At 44.5% G+C, this 21,334-nt stretch overlaps 1 protein-coding gene across 3 annotated transcripts in view; it reads left to right on the plus strand.

Annotated features, from left to right (window-relative positions):
• Positions 1-21,334, plus strand: part of PTPRG (protein tyrosine phosphatase receptor type G) — an 822,933-nt gene that overhangs the window by 680,525 nt on the left and 121,074 nt on the right. For all 3 annotated transcript variants that reach the window (XM_056129040.1, XM_056129043.1, XM_056129042.1), the window contains exon 8: positions 3,984-4,176. In XM_056129040.1, the coding sequence (XP_055985015.1) occupies positions 3,984-4,176 (193 nt within the window). The remainder of the gene's footprint in view (positions 1-3,983; positions 4,177-21,334) is intronic.

Raw genomic sequence — 21,334 nt, forward strand, 5'->3', positions numbered from 1 at the left:
TGATGGTGTGTCAGGAGGCTTCTAGCCCATACACTCGCATCTTTTCTTCCAAGTGGAAAATGTAGATCATGGAGGATTTTTACTCAAAGATCAGCCATGCTAGTTACCAGCGAAAGAAGCTACTGGCAATTTTCACTCAGTTGAGAGGGAGAACAGGGTTTCGTGAACACTGCCTACCCATCAGAGGACATTTGATGAGTCTGCTAAGCTTTTCCTCTTTTGTGCGACTGTCAAGGGAAACTGTGATCCCATTGACAATATAATATCGTTCTGGTCATCAGTTCACGCTCAGAACCATCACATCCTTCCTTCAAAATCCCGGGGCAAGTTGAATAAGTGACAGGGAAGCAGCTGAGCTTTTAAACCATAGTATGTCATTAAGCTGTAAGAGCAATTTAAGCAAAAGCATTTTTGTGTTAAATTCAGAACCTGCTTCCTTTTTACAGTTACATGACTAATTCTTTCCTGAGACCTTAGAAATAAACTTTTGGAGAACTAAATGCTAACTGTGAAAGAAGCCAGTATGCCAGAGAAGAACCACAGTGAAGAGACGAAGTTCCCCAGAGAATTGTGTTGCTGAGATGGTCTCAAGACCAGCCTCCTCTGGCATCTCAGAGTGAGACCATTTTTAAATTGATGGCTGTCTCCTCCAGAAAACTTTCAGTCTAACTTGGCAATGGATGCTGGTAGCCTAGTCCAGTTTTTAAAAAAATAAATAAATCACCCTGAAAATTAAGAAATGCTTCCCTCTATTCAACTCACGTCTCTCCGACTTTAATTTAAACCAATTTCCTCTTATTTGGCCTTCTTAGGACATGGAGAAGAGGCAGTCAGCATCTTCCATATACAGGGCATTGAATCAACTTATTCCTTACTTGCCTTTTCTTCAGACAAAACAATTCCACTTCCTTTAACCTTTCCACACAGGATGTTTTCCTCAATCCCTTTTAATCACTTTGTTCATCTTTTCGTAGACTGTCTCCAGAGGGTTGGTCTTGGTTCATTCCTTTATATAATTCAAAGCTTTTTTATCTAAGAAAATCTGAAACCTTCTCACATATTTTGCTAGATTCAGTTTTGACGATGAAGCCTGTCAAGGAGGACATATCACTAGGTTGAGGGATTTTTTCTTTCCAACACCTCCAGTTGTCTTCATCCGACTGGGTCACACTTAGAACAGTCTACTTTCCTTTGTTTTTCCACTTTTATTGCTTTTCTCCCTTCACAAAAAATGAAGACTGAAACTCAGAAAGATTGGGAAGAATGACAAATTGGAAACAGCATCTGTGTGAGTTATTAGAAGTTAGATGAATGGTAGAGAATTGGGAGAGCATGAAGATAATGAGCTACTTTGGGTTTTTTGCTTTTGTTTTTCTGTTCTCCATGTGGTCTCAGAGATCCCATTTATGTGATGAATGCACATCACCTCAGAGCTCCATTCTGGCCCTGCTTTCACTAGCTGACTAGTTTAGAGACCGTCCTGATGATATTACCTTGACAAAAATAGAAGAGTTTCAAATCGTGATATACTTGCAAGAGAATTAGAGAGATAGAATGATAGATGCAATAACATACATCAAATTATGTACATTATTGCAGCTAAAATAACTATACTAATTTCTTGCTTCTTAGTGGTGGGCGGGGGGGAAAGGGTTACTTTCAAGCGTGCTCGGGAGGCTTCAGAGACCCCATCTCACCCCCACCCAATGCATCTCAGCCTACCTGGCTGGTGGTTCAATCAAGAGCTCTACACTGACGCTGCTCCCAACTTGTGATGCCATGAATTACCTAGGCGATACTGGAGCCTTCTGGGTCATACCCCACGAGGCATTGGGGACCTCCAGGGCTGCTCCTGTCAACACTCAGAACAGTATGGGACCCAGGGATTCAGCGCAGGTGGGCTCCTGCCAGGCACCCTCCCTAGCCTGTCTCCCAGCCCTTCTTTGCTTTCTAATGCCAAGAGAAGAAAAGAAGCCCAGGCAGGAAACCCATTTTTTTGTGAGGCTGTTGAGGAACATTAGAGTTTCTTGTAGTCTTCCAAATGACCTGCTGGAAGCAAGGGTAGGAATCTCTTTTCAGTTTCCTCATGGATGTTAGCCACCTTCTGAAAGCCCATGAAGCCTAGGGCTTTTGTCAGTGTGGCACAGTGAGCCCCTTTCTCTCTCCTGCAGGTGTTGCGGGACCTGGTGGTCATCACTTTTTCTTCACGTAGCCCAAGGAGTTTTAGTGTTCTTGGTGACAGGGTGTTTTAGATTCTACTCCACTTCTTGGATGACTGGAATAACTTTGTGGTCTATTGACAACCAATCTCTGTCTGCCGTGCTCCATTCCTCTCTGAAATAGGAATCTAAAAAAACAAAACCCAATGAGCAGAATGTGAACCTGAAGTTCTAAACTGATTTTGGGTTTTTCCCCCCCATAAAAGCGATGTCAGCAGTCTTGTAAAAAAATGTTGCTTAATGATCTCAGTAATCTTAACAGCAGCTACTCTTACTGAGAGCTTACCAGGTCCTCAGTAATTTAGATAAATTTGAATCTTGAATAACCTTTTTTTTTTTTTTGCTTTTTGGGTCACACCCAGCAATGCTCAGGGGTTACTCCTGGCTCTGCACTCAGGAATCACTCCTGGCAGTGCTCAGGGGACCATATGGGATGCTGGGAATCGAACCCGGGTCGGGCCACATGCAAGGCAAATGCCCTACCTGCTGTGCTATTGCTCCAGCCCGAATAACCTTATAGTCACCAGAACTATGTTTGTTTCATATTTGTTGTTTAGAGACCACCCCCCAGCGGTGCGTATGGCCTGCTGCCAGGATGGTGCTCAAGGGCCCCAGAGATGATGCTGGCATGGGAGTGGTCTGGCTGGGCCCCGTGTGTGCAAACCATGCACTTCATCCCTTTAAGCTGTCTCCTTGACCCCCAATCTGTTTTAGAGATGAGAAAATAAGAGAAGAATTTGACTATGATTATGCCTCTACTAAAAATGTCAAACTTGAGTGGCTTCAGTGGCCAACGATGCATTTAGCAACTTTGTGACTTAGCACCTTTGCAGGATTGGATCCCTCCCCAGTAGGTAAGAAGATGCTGGATAAGAATTAAATGACTAGTACTGAGCTTTACTGTGCCAGGAACGGTTTTCCAGCACTGTCCATGTATTATCTCATTTAATGCCGCTGACACACGCCTGGTGAGGGAACTGCTGCTATAATTATCTGTCTTCTGAGGAAGAATTGAGGCACACAGGTGATCATCAACATTTTCAGGGTCATAAAGTGGTTGGGTGTTAGAGCTAGTGTTTCCACGCAGACAGTTTGGCTCCAGAATGTTTCAGTTTCTTCATACCTGATTGTTCCTAAGAAATAGTATTTGCGGGGTGGGGCATAGAGATTGTGCAGAAGCAGCCCCGTGTTCCATCCCAGAGGCGGCATGTGTTCCTCTGAGCACCGCCAGGGGTCACTCTTGAACACACAACCTGAGTTTGGGTGTGAATTGGGCTGGAGCCATAGCACAGCGGGTAGGGCGTTCGCCTTACAAGCGGCCAACATGGCCGACCCGAGTTCGATTCCTCCGCCCCTCTCGGAGAGCCCGGCAAGCTACCGAGAGTATTCGATATGCCAGACACAGTAACAACAAAGTCTCCAATGGAGACGTTACTGGGCCCGCTCGAGCAAATCGACGATCAACGGGAGGGCCCAAATCGGAAGTAATACTTACAGCCTTGCCATGGGGTCACTGTAGAAAGATTGGATGTCTTGTGTGAGCCACAGTCTGAGAGTCCTGAGCATTCCCCCAAACATTATTCTGGTAGTTGGCAGGAAAAGCCATGCTGAGTAGAACTCTTTGGCAGTACTGGGTGTGTCAGACTTGGCAGCAGACACTTCTGACCATTTGGTGCTCTTGCCGCTCCCTCCCCACTTGGGGCCACATCACTTTTCTGACGAATGTTCTTTCTGTCTCCCCCCACCCTCTGGTTTTCTGTCCAGCTCGAGGCTTTTTATTCCATCTTGACCACAGAGCAGCAAGACCACGTCAAGTCGGTGGAGTATCTGAGAAACAACTTCCGGCCACAACAGGGCCTGAATGGCAGAGTGGTGTCCAAGTCAGCTGTCCGCGACGCCTGGAACCACGACATGACAGACTTCTTAGACAACCCCCTGGGGACAGAAGCCTCTAAAGGTAGATTTGGATTAAGTACCTTTTCCCACAGGAAGATGTTTTATCATAAATTGCTGTGAATTATAAAGGCGTTCAAAACTAGCCAAGCACCGGAACTTGGTATTAAGAGCCTGTGTTTCTCTGCCAAGAGAAACGTGTCCAGATTCTAAATAAAAGCAGTTGGGGGAATCTTCATTGACACGGTTGTATTCAAAATTGCCTTTTGATTAGTGATACATTAGTCATTCACTGTTCTCCTACCTTGTAACAGTACCAGCTTATGTCTAAAAATACTTTTCAATGTTTATTTGACTATGTCCCTGTTTGAGATGCGTTTGTTTCTGAGCTCAGACTTCAATTTGAGTTGCTACCAGTGCCTCAGTATGTTGGATTCTTGTGGATAGTCCAACCAGTGAGAACTTCACCAAGCTCAAAGTAGCAGGGGCATTTTAAAACTGTGTGTGTGTGTGTGTGTGTGTGTGTGTGTGTGTGTGTGATGTAGTGGGATTGGGCCACACCTGGCGATGCTCAGGGCTTGCTCCTGGCTTTGCACTCAGTGATCACTACTGGGCCATATGTGATGCCGGGGTTTGAACCCAGGTTCACTGCATGTAAGGCAAGCACTCTACCTGCTGTACTATCATTCTAGCCCCAAGGGGGCTTTTATAAACTCTCGTAGAACAGCTTAATCCCCAAGTTTAGTAAAGATGAGTCCATAATTTTCAAGGGTCTTGATTTTTGCCATCTGTGTCTGCTTTCTCATGTGAAATGAGTTTCTCCTCCAAAAAACTGTAATATCTAATTCTACCCTCCTGAACCAACCTTCATACTTCATGATTTGTCATAATTGTGGCTTAGAGCACAGAGCAGCACTTAGAGAAATAGGCTGGTCCACGTCCTCGCATTTGGAAGGGAAGGAGAAACAAGAAATTTTCAGTGGGTTTTAAGAGATGAAGCTTTGCCAAGCCAATGCAGTTCTTTGAGATTATAAATTTGGGTAATAACATAAGAATTTTTGTGATTTATCAACACTGATTAAAAGATGGTGGTATTTTTGGTGTGGTGAATTATATGGAGAGGTTTAGTTTAAGGAATACTCTCTCCATCCCAAATAAAAGGGGTTTATTGGCATATGACCTGGATAGGAACAGAGAAAATGGGATTATCATCCACAAATAACTGCATGTATACACACTCCGATGATAAGACTGTGCCCATTTTCTAGGCTCATGTCTCTTAAAAGGAGCAAAAAGAACAGGATAGAGGGTTTAAGAATGTGATCATTTCTTTTCTGTCTCTGATTTTGTTTGTCGATAGTAAAGAGAAACTTGTCTGAATAGATTCCATCTAGAAACATGAGATTTAAGTAATTTGGGGCCAACACATGTCAAAGGCTTTTTGTCATCTGTCAGCTTGAAGTGATGGGACGGATAAGAAGCTCATAAACTTGTGAACTGTCTTAGTTTGGGCCAGCATAGATAGCTTCCAATGGGCATGTGATCTTAAGCCAAGATAGCAATAAAGAGAACAATCAAACTGGACTTTTTCTCCCAGAGAATTTACCTTAAGGAAGTTGAGCCCTTATGGATTGTCTATTCAGTGAGAGGTAGATGTAGCAAAAGTGGGGGGAAAGGCATTTCTGTCAAAATTGAGCAAAAGATCTGGTAGCTCAGAATTGCTGAGGTTATGACAGTTCTTTCATAAGTTCTTTGCTTAAGAGGCTGGAGTACATCTGGTAAGGTGCCTTGCATGCAGCAGACTGTGTTCAATCTCCTGCATCCTCTATGATCCCCTAGCACCACCAGGAGTGATGCCTGAGTGCAGAGCCAAGAGTAACCCCTGAGCACTGCTAGGTGTGGCCAAAAAATAAAACAGAAAATGTCCTTTCCTTGAAAAATGGGCTGAACATTCATATATTAGCTGTGCAGAAAGAACACACGGTTCTTAGTACCCAAGGAAGTTAGAGAATATAATAGTTCCCATTGCATTAAATTGTCAAAGTGGACAAGACCTTTTGTTGAAAGGTCTTTCACTGAATTGGAGGAGAGCCCTGGACCTGTCCTCGGGGAGAGAATCAGTTCTTCATTGAAAAAGAATTGCTACAATTAAAGTGCCCTTTGCTGACTGTGTAAATATATGAGTAGTACAACAGCATTTTGTGGTCTTTCTAGAAGCAGAGAGATGTAGGGGCAATATTTTGTTGTTGATTTGGAGACTACAACCAGAAGTGCTCGGGGCTTACTCTTCATTCTGTGCTTTAGAGACACTCCTGGCATTGCTTGGGTAGCCCTAAGTGATGTCAGGTATTGAACTAGGCATGGGTTCGCTGCGTGGAGGGCAAGTACCTTATTCCTGTGCTATTTCTCTGGCCCCCATTTTTTTTTTTACTATTTTTGTTGTTCATTTTATTGAGGGGTTGGGGGCTTAGTCGCTTATTTGTTGGTTTGGGGGCCACACCTATGCTCAGGGCTTACTCCTGACTCTGCTCTGGGATCATTCCTAGTGGTGCTCAGAGGACCCTGTGTGATATCAGGGATAGAACCCAAATCAGTCACCTCCAAAACCAAGCACCTTGCCCTCTGTATTACCTCCCTACTTCAATTTTTAAAAAAATAAAAAACTTTAAAATATAAATCTTATAGTATAAGGTACAGAAAAGTACACATACATGTGTAACTTGGTGATTTTTTTTGGCGGGGGGTTGTGTTTGGGGCTACACCTGGCAGTGCTCAGGGGTTATGCATGGATGTGCATGCAGGGATGACTCCGAGCAGGGCTTATGGGACTGTGGTATGTCAGTAATCAACCCTGAGTTGGCTGTGTGCAAGGCAAGCTCCTTACCCACTCTGCTATTGCCCCAGCCCAACAACTTGGTGAATTTGTAGAGGAAATAAACGTTTGTCATTACTACCAAAGGACCAGAGCCGTAGAACAGGAATTAAGGTGCATGCCTGGTGCACATTGGATCCTGGTTTGATCCAGGCACTGCATACAATCTCCTAAGCACAGAGCCAGAAATAGCTCCTAAGTACCCCAGCTGTGGGCTAGCCACCAGAAATACAAAAAGGAAAAAGAAAAACTAACACCACCAGCTTCCCAGAAACACCTTTCTCCTCATTCCTAGTCACTATGCAAGTACTCCCAAGGGTAACCGAAACAAAGATTAACTTTGACCTGTTGCTTAACTTATGTTTAATGGCATCATCTAGTTATTCCTCTTGGGTGTTTTGCTTTCTTTGTTCTTCATGGGTTTTGAAAGCCATTTATGCTGTTGCATGTAAAAAATTATAGTTTTTTTTTTTCCTCATAGCCAACTGTGTCTGAATTTATTTGTTTCTTTTTGGGGAAAAGTTGGTTTGGGGATTTTGAAACCACACCTGGTATACTCCAGGCTGTATGCTCAGACAACCTAGCTGTGCCAGAAATTGAACCAGGATCGGCCACATGAAAGGCAAGCACCTTAACTACTCTAACATCTCTCTGGCCCCTGTACATTTCAAAATACATGAATATATGAACAGTTTTTACATCATGGTGATTGTCAAGATTCTTGAACCTATGTTTTAGTTAATGTCTGAACATACCTCTGTAGAGTAAATACATCCAGGAAAAAAATATCCATAACCTTTTGAACACATTTCTGTTTATGTCTGATTCGGTACTGTTGAATAGTTTCTTAAAGTGACCATAGTCTTTACTTTTTTTGTCAGCAGCATGAAAGCGTCCCCCCTTTTTAAAAAAATTTTTTCATTAGGCATAAATTCTATACCATAAAATTGACTTGTTACAAATGTTCAGTTTAATCATTTTTGATAAGTTTGTTGTTGCATAGCCATTACCACAATCCAGTTTTATTGGGGAACTGTGTGGTACTGGACATGGAACTCTGGGTTCCCACATGTAAAATGTGCACTCCATCCTTTAGTGCACTCTCCAGTAGTGCTCATGGTCCAATCTTTGAGCATTTTCATCACTCCAGAAGTTCTTCATGCCTCTTTCCAGTCGGATATCCTATCTTCAACTCTGCTTAACCAGCTTTTCTTTCCCATGACTATGACTTTAAGATTATCCATGTTGTAGTATCTAACAGTATCTCATTCCTTGTTAGTGCCCGAATTATAGCCCTATTTGTGCTTTTTAAAAATAGCATATTCATTGAGATTTAGTTCCCTGTACTATTAAGTTGTCCTTTAAAGTGAACACCTCAGTATGTTTTTGTATATTCACCAGGTTATGCAATTAGTACTCTATTACCATCTACCCTACCCCCCCCAAAAAACTCTGTACTTATTAACTATCATCACTCCTTCTTCTGCATTCTCACCGCCATCTCCTCCTTTCTTCCCTAGGAAACACACTTTAGTTTTTTACTCTGTGGATAGGCTTATTTTAGATGTTTCATGTAAATAGGAATCATACATTGCATGTACAAACTTGTCTCTCATTTGTTTCACTCAACATCTTATTTTAAGGTTCATATTCAAGTATGTATCATGACTTCATTCTGTTTCATGGCCAGAAGTGTGCTGTTGTATGACTGCATGCCACCCGTTATTATCCACTTATTAGTTTATAGACATAGAGAGGTTGCTTGGGAAGGGACTCCTAAGCAGTGCTCAGGGCACACAGGGAACACTCCTAGCAATTTTCAGCAAACTGGGTTAGCAGTTATATACAAGGGCTTGAAGATGCAGTGCTGCTCAGGTCCCACTGTGCTGGGGATTAGCCGGCCACTCTCAGTGCCCAGGAGTCTCCAGGGTGGTGCCTGGCAATGCTCAGAGCATCCTTGGGTGTCTTCATAGTATCTTGCCAGCCCCCAAGATGAGGTTTTTTTCTTTAACTTCTACCTTTCAAGTGTTAAATACTGCTGCCAACGTTGTTCATAGTCACAATTCTTTGTGAACATATGCTTTCAGTTATTTTGACTCTAATCTTTTAAGTCAAGTTGCTGAGTCATAGACTAATTCTACTTTTACCGAACTGGCTTTTTAAAAAATTTTTTGCTTTGTTTTTTGACCATACCCGGCTGTATCCAGGGCTTATTCCTAGCTATGTGTCCAGGGATCAATCCTGGTGGGACTTGGAAGACCATATAGGGTGCCAGAGATCAAACCTGGGTTGGCCACAGCACGGCAAATGCCCTATCTGTTGCATTATCACTTTTATCCCTACCAGATTATTTTCTGAAGCAATTGCACCAGTTTACATTCTCATCCGCAGGAATTAGGATTTCTGTTTCTCCCCATCCTCAACAATGCTTAGTATATACCATCTTCATTTTAGCCTACTAAAGTACAGATATATTATGGAACTGTGTCCCAAGTGACCAAATGGTCCTCCTTTTATTATTCAGTAAAATGTAGGTAATGCAAAGACCCTATTGGCCAAATGCCAGCCACAGATACTGGAAACCAGCATCAGCTTAGATTCTTGATCTTAAACGAGGAAAGACTCAGCCCACAGAAAGTGTCTTTTACTCTTCTCAGTCTTCCATGAGTCAGAGTTCATGAAGAAAATGATGGCATTCTGTAATCGTCAGATAATTCAGAAAGAACAGAGCTTATCTGATTAGCATTTACTATCTGATCATTATGGAAGCCGTTAATGCCTAGGAGAGCTATGAAGTTAAGTATAGAATTATGAATTTATGGGCTGTTGTCACGGAAGAAAAATAATTACAGAGGAGTGGAGTCAGTAAACAACTTTGTTTAAGGATCAGATAGTGCATTAGATGATCTCTGTTTCAAATACTCAACTCGGGCATGGAGACATGAAGGCAGCCATAAAGAGTATGAATTATGAATGAATGGATGTAGAAAATGCTTCTCAGTAAAATTTCATTCACGAAAACCAGATGGCAGCCAAGAGTTGGCCTGGGAATTAGAGTACGCTGCTCTCTACCCTAAAGGTAGGGTTCAAATTAAGATTAAAAACCCAATCATAGATTTACTTTAGGGTATATATTTTCTGTCTTAAGGATCATAATGGCCATAAGTCAAAGGGATTGAGTCTGCTTTTCAAGTTCACTTTAAGACTCTAAGACTAGCTAAGTGTTTATTAACTTGGTAACCAACTACTTTCCCATTTACCTTAATAGCTGGTCATCTTTGATACCAGAGGAGGTAACACAGACTCACTGGACTGAACACCGTGCCCCACTTCCCCCACTGACTACTGCAGTCATTAACTAACATCATTGGCCAGCACTGTGGGGAAGGCCTGAGTTAATGCAGCCTCCTACTGTCAGAATGACAGGGCATACTGGAACTGAGAATCTAGAATCTAGCCTTTCAATGTCAAGCATGAGATGCATGGCCATGTCGGACACCATTGGAAAGGGGGGAAACGTCATCTCAGTATTGAATTGTTGCTGAAGACATAATGGATGTCATCCATGAAAAATAGAAAACTTCAATTCCAGTAAATGGAAACAGTGTTTAGGCTCAGTGGATTGTTCCAGGGACGTCCAGTTTGTCACTTGCCCTTTGTCGGTAAATGAATTGGACAGACTTTCGAATTTAATGGGCTGTCATTTCAGTTCTTTGGTGACACATCCAAGGCACATGGATGATCACTCTATGGTAAAGTTCTGGATGCTGTCTGTTGTGAAGAGTTTTGGAAGAGTGAATGGAGAAAAAATTAACTCCTCCCAACAACATGAAACATATGGTTTATTAATTTAACAAAACCTGTTGAATCCTCAATGGAATCAAAACCATTTGACCCCATAATTTAATTTGATAGTTTAATCTAACTGTATAATCTAATAAAAGCAAAGGAAATGGAGAGGATGCAGGATTGTCTGTGTACCCTCCAGAGTGCTTTTGTTTTGTTTTTTGGAAGACTGGTCTTCGCTTCTGCTGATAGAAGGGTCTCTTTGTTAGTTACATTTTCAGTGCTAATTGCTTCCAGGTTTTAATGACATATACCACTGTGGGAGAATTCCTAAGTAACTATCCTATTTTAAATCAAACTACATTGAGAGAGAACATCACAATTTCCACCCAAATTAGCAAACAAAGAAGTAAATTCATGATTGCTTTTCAAAAGTTTGACATTGAAATCATGGTTTTCTGCTATTTTGGGATAATATTAATGTTGTTCTATTTCCAGTTTAATCATTTCCACTCACCAGATTAATGAGCTTGAATTATGTTATCTTATTAAAAGAAGTTCTGATACGAGCACTTAATTCTTTTGTAGACAGCTGCCCTCCCCAAAACACATCCTGTAGATCTAAAAGCTATTTGGTCAGAGCTTTTAGAGAGCAAGGTTAGGTGCAAAGGCCTGGAAATAGAAGAACCACCATGCAAAGGTGTATGACAGTTATGTCTGGGATAAGAATTAATGAAGGATGCGTTCTTGAGGCTGGAAATATGGTTAAGATGGTGAAGTTCAATCCCAGCACTATACTTTAACCCTTCCCTCCCTTAGCACTACTATAATGTAGCCTTCTTGGTCCCTGAGTATCATTGGAAGTATCACTCCACCCCACCGTAGTATTCTTACAGCAGTGGAAACCCTTTGGAAGGTTTTAAGCAAAGTTATGGAGCAATTTGAAGATCTAACAGTCATAACTCTGACTGTTATGTGCAGAATCTTAGCACAGGACTTGGGGTGTTATTATTTTGTTTGTTTTGTTTTGGCTGTGGAGGAGGGATTTGGGACTGTGCTCAGTGCTCAGGGGCCATTCCTCATGATACTCAGGGACCACACAGTGCTGGGGACTGAGCAGGTATTGGGACATGCAAGGCAAGTGCCTTAACCTCTGTACACTTTTTCTCTTTGGCCTTTGGGTAGAACGTTGTAGCACAACCATAGTTGGGATTTTACTTTTTTTTTTTTAAATGATGTAGGAGTACTGCTATTGGTTCAACCATTGATTAAGCTGATTGAATTGGGCATGAACTCCACATTACTTTTTTTTTTAATTGTATCACCATGAATTACAAAGCTTTCATGTTTGAGATTCAGCCATACAATGATGGAACACACCTGCCTCCACCAATGCACATTTTCCACCACCCACATCGCAGTTCTCACCCTGCTCTATGGCAGACAATTTTCCCAATACTCTTTTCTAATTCGGGGCATTATGGTTTGCTCGATATTTCCCACCACCATTCAAGCCTACCTGCCACGGGCAGACACTAAAAGGTAAAGGTAAAGGCCCTCCCGTTGATCGTCGATTTGCTCGAGCCGGCCCAGTAACGTCTCCATTGGAGACTTTGTTGTTACTGTGTTTGGCATATCGAGTATGTCACAGGGAGCTTGCCAGGCTCTGCCGTGCGGGCAAGATACTCTCGGTAGCTTGCCGGGCTCTCCAAGAGGTGGGAGGAATCGAACTCGGGTCGGCCATGTTGGCTGCGTGCAAGGCAAATGCCCTACCGCTGTGCTATCGCTCCAGCCCTCAGACACTAGACCATTATTTTTTTTTCTATTGATCCTTTTGAGTATCGTGAGAGCTTCACAGCCATGATTGTAAATGTAAATATCTATATTGTAAATGATTGGGTTCCAGAGACATCTCTGTATGGCACTAGTTCATTTTGGGATCGATTGGAAGTCTCTGGGCCAGGTCTATTGGTGCGCTAAGATGGAGCCCAGAGGAAAATTGTGGGCGTGACAGCCAGTCTTCTGGGTGGGCAGAGACCCATGGAGGGACAGCCGGAGTCCTCTGCTGCCATGTGGCCTGCAGATTCAGTTCTGGAACCTGCATACCTGGGCAGGATTTTCCTTTTGCGTGATTTCCCCGCCCCACCCCTCGCCCTAATTTAGCGCCGACTACACTAAAAGCTCCATAATGGCGAGACTGCCTCTCCCTCCCTCCCCCTTCAATGGTCACTGCGGCTCCTTGGGAAATATTAGCCTGGATGGATTAATGGGCAGATTGATGGATGGACAAGTGAGTGGGTGTATTAAGCCTGTGCCAAGTATCCCAGAAGAAAAAGATTCTTGCTGTAACAGCTGGCACAGTTGGAGTAATCTTTCTTTAATTATTGTAGTCTAGGTTACCTGTTTTCAATCATGTTAACATTTATGTTGAGTGTTTGTTTTTGCCTGGGGAGGAGTGTGACCACACGTAGTTGTGCTCAGTGGCTGATGAGCATCACTGCCCACCCGACCATTTGGCTGGTGCATGGCCAGCTCTGTATCTCTTGCAGTCTCTCTAGCCCCGTCTTTGTGGTTGTGATATACATTGCCTCACCTGTCCACTACCAAAGTGCCCAACACCCCACTCCTTCCATTCTACCCCATCTGTCTTACCTGTCTATTCCCCACCCCTCCCCCAAATGGTTAGTTCAGTAATGTAGGACCAAAAGTTTGCTATCATTTTGTACTGTCGAGTTTCTTATTTTGTCTTTATCTACCACAGATTAATTGAGAAGGATGAGAAAGGAGAGGCCGACAGATTAATTGGTGGGATGTTTCTGATCTACACTAGGCTAGGTGCTCTTTTAAGAAAAAAAAAATATATATATATATATGTATATATATATTTGGGAGACCATAGCCAGAGGCTCTCAGGGACTCTTCCTGACTCTCTGCTCAGTAGTGACCCCTGGTGGTGCTCAGGGATAATGCTGGGGGTCTATCCAAGGTCACCTGCCTAGCAAGGCCAGCACTTGGCCCCTGTCCTCTCCTCCAGCCTCCAATTTTAAGTACTCTTACGGGAGAAATGTAGCTTGAGTTTGATGTTTGGAGCGGGATTTGACACTACACTTCCAGAACCTGAAATCAGTGGCTTCTGCGGTCTGAAATGCCTTCTTCCATAGTGACTGAGAGGCACGAGGAAGGGAGAATTTATTTCATAAAACCATTTCTCTCTGTCTCAAAGAATAGCCTATGAATCAAGATTGGCTACTCCAAAAAGATTCTAAAGGACAAGATCTCAGAGGCACTTAAACTAGCAGCAGCTAGTGGCAGCGAATGCTCCAGGCATGACTCCTTTCCAACCTGGCAGCCGGGAGCTGACATTGGATTCATCTGTTATTTTCACAATATTTTCTTAATTTCTTAGGCAGTTAGCCTTGCTCTTCAAGCCCTTGCTCTTCGTTTCACTTGCTTATCTCTGTGTCTCTTTGCTTTTTTCACTCTAGAGAATCTATGTTCTCTCTGGAACACATACTTCTCCCTTTTTCTCCCCTCACATTTTTCTAAGTAAGCTTAAATAAAAACCTTCAATTAAAAAAATTATAGATAATTAGGTACATGGATAGGCAGAGCTTGAAATTAAGGACCATCTTAGCACCTCTCTCTGATTCCAGCTTTGTTTTGTTATCCTGAAAAGTCTTCCCTAACTCTAGTGTATGTGTGTGCGTGACGGTGCTTGTGAATCTAGAAATGAATAGGGCCTGGCAATAAAGCGCCAGTAGCAGAGAACATGGCCGACATGCGCAAGGCCTGGAGTTTGATCCCCAGCACTGTACAGCCCCTCCTGAGCACTGCCTCCTCAGAGCACGAGCTGCAGTCTCACTGGCTCCCTAACCCAGAGCTTGGGAATCATTTCTTTTCTTTCTTTCTTTCTCTCTTTCTTTCTTTCTTTCTTTCTTTCATTCTCTTTTTTCTTTCTCTCTGTTCCTTTCTCTCCCTTCCTTCCCTTCCCTCCTTTCCTTTCCCTCCCTTCCTTTCCCTCCCTCCCTCCCTCCTTCCTTCCTTCCTTCCTTCCTTCCTTTCTTCCTTCCTTCCTTCCTTCCTTCCTTCTTTCCTCCCTCCCTTCCTTCCTTCCTTCCTTCCTTCCTTCCTTTTTGTTTCTGTTTTTTTGTGGTTTTATTTTGGGGGGGGAGGAGGGCCACATCTGGTGGTGTTCAGGGTTTACCCCTGGCTCTGCATTCAGGTGGGTTTAGGGGATCATATGGGCTTGGGGATACCTCTGGGGTGTCAGGGATCAAACCCTGGTTGGCCACATGCCAAGCCAATGCCTTACCTGCGGTCCTGTCATTCCAGCCCCAAAGTAGAACTAATGCTGGGACAGGAGGGCACGCCGACTTCTCTCCAGTCGTAGTTTCTGCGGTTGACTCAGTACAGCCTGTGGCCCTCTCCATAGCTGGGTTCCCTCTCAGGCCCTCCTGCCTTCAGGGGTGATTCCACAGTGCTGGCTTGGGCTGAAGTGAGTGTCGGTCTCACTTTACAGCTGTACTTGTGCTGAGAAGATACTGCCTATCTTCAGACACTGGAAACGAACAGGTACTAGCATCTGCCTGGGTGTAGTGTCTGTGCTTCTGAGCTGGCACGAGGAGAGGCCCTCAGGGAAGTGTCCAGACCAGCCAGTAAGGAGACGGATCCCCTCAGAGCATAAGCACCATGCACAGTGGCGGCCAGGTACTCAAGCTAGCTCGGGTACTCAAACCATGGCCTCACACACCAAAGGGGGGGGGGAGGCGTTGGCGCTGCCTATTTATATCCTGGGCTTCTTGTCAAGTGACTGGCAAGTTCCCAAAAGCCCTCAGGCCCTCTTTGTCCAGCCCAGGAGGGGCTGCTGGAGGCCAGTCCCCAGCGCATTGCAGAGTCTGGAAGCATTCTCACTGAAGCCTGTCTAGGTGGAGACATAGTACAGGGTTAAGGTCTTGCATGTGGCTGACTACGGTTTAGTCCTGGAACCACATCATCCCCCACGCACGCACAGAGGTCACTCCCGAGCACGCAGCCAGGAATTAACCCCTGGACCAAGTAAGTGAAGTCCAAAAATCCAAAAAGCCTGTCCTTTCCAAGTGACCAGTTGCTTCGGGCACCATGTAGAGAGGTCAAAGCAGGATTGGAATCCAAATGATAATGTGCCTTCTAGAACACCTCTCTCCCCTGAAGTGTTAAGAACAAGTAAGGGAGGAGGAGATGCTGGTGAGGCATCACCAGTGAAGAACAAAGATGAATATCAAAAAAAAGAGTCAGGTCACCTCTTTTAAATAGAGTAGGTATCACACTAATTCTAAAGGGGAGATATTTTAAGGATTAAATGAAATCAAGTGAGGCTTCCAGAGCTGTTGAATTATACTCATCTAGAATCATTGACTACCTGAAAGTCCATTCAATCCCCTTGGTATAGTCACTAATAGTTATGCCATCAGGACCCCAAAGAGCTTCTGGGATCTTAGATCTAGGATGGTTCTTCAGATAACGGTATCACAGTGTGCAGGTCAGTTAGTGGGCTCCAGTTAGACCAGGCATTGCTTCATAATACCCTATATGGTGGGAAACATGAGCCAGGAAAAGTGAACTTCCATAAAAGCACCAAGATATGCACCCTAGTGTTTGCTACAGACCCTCAGTGGGAGGCCATAACTAGAACCAGCAAGAGAAGAAGGTGGTAGTGTAGAGGTCAGCGTTGGGAGGATGTTATGTTCAATTCAGATATGGCCAGGTCCCTGTCCCTTTTGGCAGGAAATCACAGCATCTTGATGTTAAAAGGGAGGGAGGAGTCCCTGGATACTCTCCGGCCTTCCACTGCGAATCCAAAAGGCAGCTCTTGTCAAGTGAGGCTGGGAAGACGCATCATTCTGAACTTTGCCACCTCCCTTAGTGACAAACTCTTCAATGCTTTTTCCTGTACAGAACACAGATACCTCCTGCAGCCTCTAGGTCTCAGAGGAAGAGGAAAATAGCCCAAGAAAGACAACAGAGTCATGCTAGGGGATAAGGGAGCTCAGATAGAGAAGGGAGCACCAAATAAAGGGTGTTGGGAGGATTCTCCCAGGATGGGAGAAGCATGCTGAAAGTAGACTATAAACCAAACATGATTGTCACCCATTGCTTCTTTTGCAAACTACAACACCCAATAAGAGAGAGAGAGAGAGAACAAAAGGGAATGCCCTGCCAGAGAGGCAGGGTGGAATGGGGGAATGGGAGTGGGAGGGATACTGGCATCCATGGTGGTGGGAAATGGGCACTGGTGGAGGGATGGGTATTTGATCATTGTATAATTGAAACACAAGCACAAAAATTTGTATGTCTACAACTGTACCTCGTGATGTCTCACTAATAAAAATTTTTAAAAAACACACACACACAATAGAGTCTAAGGAGGTCGGAGAGGTCCTGTTGTAGGGGAGTCAGAATTGCCCTAGGGATGGGGAGTGGAGCTGAGGCTATGTCTCTCTCTCTCCTTGGGCAGCTACTGTGGCGTTGCCCTCTCGGATGCCTGTGTGGCTCAGCTCCGCGCACAGCCCACTGCAGACAGGAGAGGAAAGAGGGGTGTCCAGGTCTGCTGCCTTCCTTGTCAATGTGATAAGTCAGTGGTTGGTTGAGAAACTGGGTGACTGCTGGGACCAGGTCATGAGTGAGGTGCCTCTGGTAGTTCAGAGAAAGCTCCACCTGTGAGTTAGAAAGACTTGGCGTTCTCCAGCTGTAGTTGGGGAAAGTGCAGGGTTGCACCTCTCATGTTTTCTCTCTCATTGGCTTTTACAAAGAATTCTCATTTCGGGCTCCCTATGTGAGTGTCTGCATGTGAGAGTATGTGTTCATGAGTGAGTGTATGTATGTGTATGTGTCTTTGTGTATGTGTGTGCTTGTGTGTGAATCCACCTTAGTGTACATGTGTCCATATGTGCGTGTATGTGTATCAGTGTTGTCAGTGTGCTTATGCATGTCCTTGTGGGTGAGTATAGATGTATGTATGTGTGTTTCACATGAGTGTGTGTGTATGAGCATATATGTGTACGTGTTTTCTGCTGGGTGTCCTGCTCTCATGCTGCACTCCGACATTTCCTACCTGGGAGGAATGTTGGATGCCAGGACTCGAGCACTCCGTCCCACATACCCGCCCTCCGGCTCAGAAGCTGGTCACAAGCAGGCCTGCAGGCTACCCACAACTTCTGTCTGACTTGACTGGAAATCTGAGCTACTTTTTAAAATTTTTTCTTTTTGGGCCACACTGGGCGATGCTTCGGGGTTACTCCTGGCTCATACACTCAGGAATTACTCCTGGCGGTGCTCGGGGGACCATATGGGATGTTGGGAATCGAACCCAGGTCAGCCACGTGCAAGGCAAATGCCCTGCCCGCTGTGCTTTTGCCCCAGTCCCCCGAGCCACTCTTATACTCTCCTTAGGTTTCAATAATTTCCTATAAAGTGGCTCACACAATCAGTTTATTAAAGGACACAGGTGAGCAACCAGGTGAAGAGAGGGAAGGGGAGAGGTTGGGGGATCGTGGGGCCCAGGAACTACCTGTCGAGAAGGGCTGGCAGCTTCCGGGAAGGTGGATGTGTTCACCAGACTGAGGTCTCTCACAGCCCATGAATTTTAGTCAGTTGTAGTGGCATTGTCCTCCTTCGGGCATGATGGATTGTGAACTCTTTGTCCAGCCCCCTGCTCCCTCTCTGGAGAATGGGGGTGTAACGTTCCAAGAGTCTAATCACAAATCTGGCTTTTGGCTGATCTTCTGCTCTCCCGCCCCCCACCCTATCCAGGAACCCCCTCAAGAACCGCTTCATTGGAACAAAAGATCTTCCTTATGCTCTTACAAACCGTAGGAAGTTAAAAAGATTTTGGAATTTTGTGCCTGGAACCAGGGGTTAGACACCAACAATCTGTTTTTTTTTTCTAAGATCTCATAGCAGATTATAGTTTGCACTTGTTAAGGCAAATATGTGACCCCAAATCTCGGTGCCAATCCTTTACTAACCCTTTTTACAAAATTTCTATGACTTTTTTTTTTCTTAAAAGCATGTCATACCATCCTTAGGGCTGGGGGTATTTAACCTTTGTGATTCCATGGAATCCTTCAGCCATGTGGTGAAACCCATAGACAGCTCTAGGTGCCTAAAATGAAATCGATTACAAAGGAAACCATCCTCAGATGTTCTAAAAAATAGTTTAATTGTAAAATAATGATTTATCTGCTGCTTGATGAAGACATTAAATTATAAGATCTAGCAGCAGGTCTAATAACCATTGTAATTTTGAAATAATAATGAAAGGAAATTCGAGCTATTGGCAGCAACTGAATCTAATAGAAATATATCTGTGATTTCTGTTGGTGATGTTACACTCATGTGAAAACTTCTTTGGTTTGCTGCTAACTTTTGAAATAAAAAGAAATGCTGAATTTTAGTGATTAGTGAATATAAAAGTGCATTTTTCCCTTACCAAGATCCTTTCATTTCTATGTTCTATGCAAAAACTTCAAAGGAGTCCCAAGTTGAGAACTCCATTTTAAAAGGAGTAAGAAGGGGCCAGGGAGATAGCATAGTGGGTAGAGCTCTTGCCTTGCATGTGGCTGACCCTGGTTCAATCTCTCTCTTTCTCTCTCCCTCTCTCTCATTCTCTCTCACTCTCTCTTGCTCTCTCGCTCTCTCTCTTCTCTCTTCACACCCCTCCCCGGCCACCCCCCAGCTGTGTGTAGGGCTTACTCTTGGCTCTGTGCTCAGGGATCAATGCTGGTGGTGCTCAGAGGACCATATGGGGTGCAAGGAATTGAACCTGAGTTCAGTTCAAGACATTTGCTCTACACACTCTCTCACCCACTGTGCATTTCTTGATTTGCCTAAGAGAAGACTACACAGCCAGTATTTCCCAAATCAAAACATTCTACCTTCACACAGAGACGAGAACAGAGATCCTACATGCATCTCAGCCTTTAACAAAAAAAGCTTATACTGGAACCAGCAGCCTGGAGTAATGATAGTATTTAGTGCCATTCGTGTGGTACACTGACTCAGCCCATTCCCAGGTCTCGGGTACAGGACACTCTGGCCCCCTTCACATGCGTTCCCAATATCCTAGAGTGGGTATGAGGAGCCACAAACTTGGGTTGCGTATCCAGTGGGGGAGCATAGTAAAATGACATTGTAGAGGATCTAGAAGGATGTTGGATGCTGATCTAGAAATTGTCCATAGATCCCATCGTCATTTTTCACTGGTGACAGAGAAGACGAGGAAGACAGAAGGAGCAGGAAGGTAGTTTCTGAAAAGACGGTTCACCTGCAGAGTGCAGAGGGTTCCCCCTGCTGCAGTGTTCTCTAATGTTTCAGCATCATGCAACCTGACTAACCTCTAGGTTGCCTTCTTGCTCTTGGAGCACAGACCTTGGTGGTGGATGTGGATAGAACATACTGTCAGCCCCTTGCATGTGGAACGTGACAGACTGGCACTGAGTTCGGAAACCCCCTCTGGCACTGGGTCCGTGGCCCTGCTTAGTCACTGAGCCTCTGGGCCCCCGTGTCCTCATTCGTCTTTCACAAGGAGAGTTATTGAGCCCACCTCTTGGATTCAGTTTGGCATGCGTGTGTTATCCAAGATGATGCATGGAGTCTGACCTTTGGCTTTTGCTTGGCAGCTCGCAGTTCCAGCCAGACATCATTCTGATGTTGTAAATCCAAGAATGCCTGAGCTCAAGTCCAGCCTTGACTTCCTCCTTGCAGTTTCTGACATTTTCACCAGAGCCAGCTCCCTATCCTAAGCTTTCGGGCAGGTGAGGGGCAGGATACTGCCCAGGGCGCCAAGCTTCCAGGTCCAAAGTCCCACATTGTCTGCTTGGGCATGGGGTGGAATTAGGTGTTTACCTAGACTGCATTTGATACAGCTCATCTGTAAGGAAGATTCTTCCCAGAAACTTTTTTTTGGAAGTTCCTCCTAAGGAACTCCATGTTCAAGGGTTCTTACACTGAGCTGGAGCGATAAAGAAATGACAAGCATTTAAGCTGTCCAGGGCAAGTCTTGTGGTTCCGTTCCACTTGACTGATCCCTTCTGCTTTTAAGAGGTCTCTCTCTCTCTCTCTCTCTCTCTCTCTCTCTCTCTCTCTCTCTCTCTCTCTCTCTTCACACACATATACACACACATTCTTGGCTTGCTCATACACACACACACACACACACACACACACACACACACACACACCTTCTGCTGGCTCCCTGAACACCTCACTCCCTGAATGTAATATGTTGTCACTTGTCGCTTCTCTGCCTCCAACCCACAGGCGGGCAGTTTGGTTTCTGTTCACCAGCATTGTGGAATAGCGAATCGCCCTGCATTCTCCGGGCAGCGCTGTCTCTTACATTCCTAATCAGTAAAGGGCTCCAGTTGTTGCTTGAGTGCAAGCTGGGACAGGTACTGGGAGATGCGTGCAGAAGGGGTCTCTGAGTCCAATTAGTTACGTGAAGTTCCTCTGACTTTTCACCAGGGCAGCACATTTGCATCTCTGACAGTCCCGATGAAGGGGCTTGAAGGTGAGGAGGGGTTGGGCG

This window comes from Sorex fumeus, unplaced genomic scaffold (genome assembly GCF_029834395.1).
Source record: "Sorex fumeus unplaced genomic scaffold, SorFum_2.1 ptg000072l, whole genome shotgun sequence".
Classification (NCBI taxonomy): Eukaryota; Metazoa; Chordata; class Mammalia; order Eulipotyphla; family Soricidae; genus Sorex; species Sorex fumeus.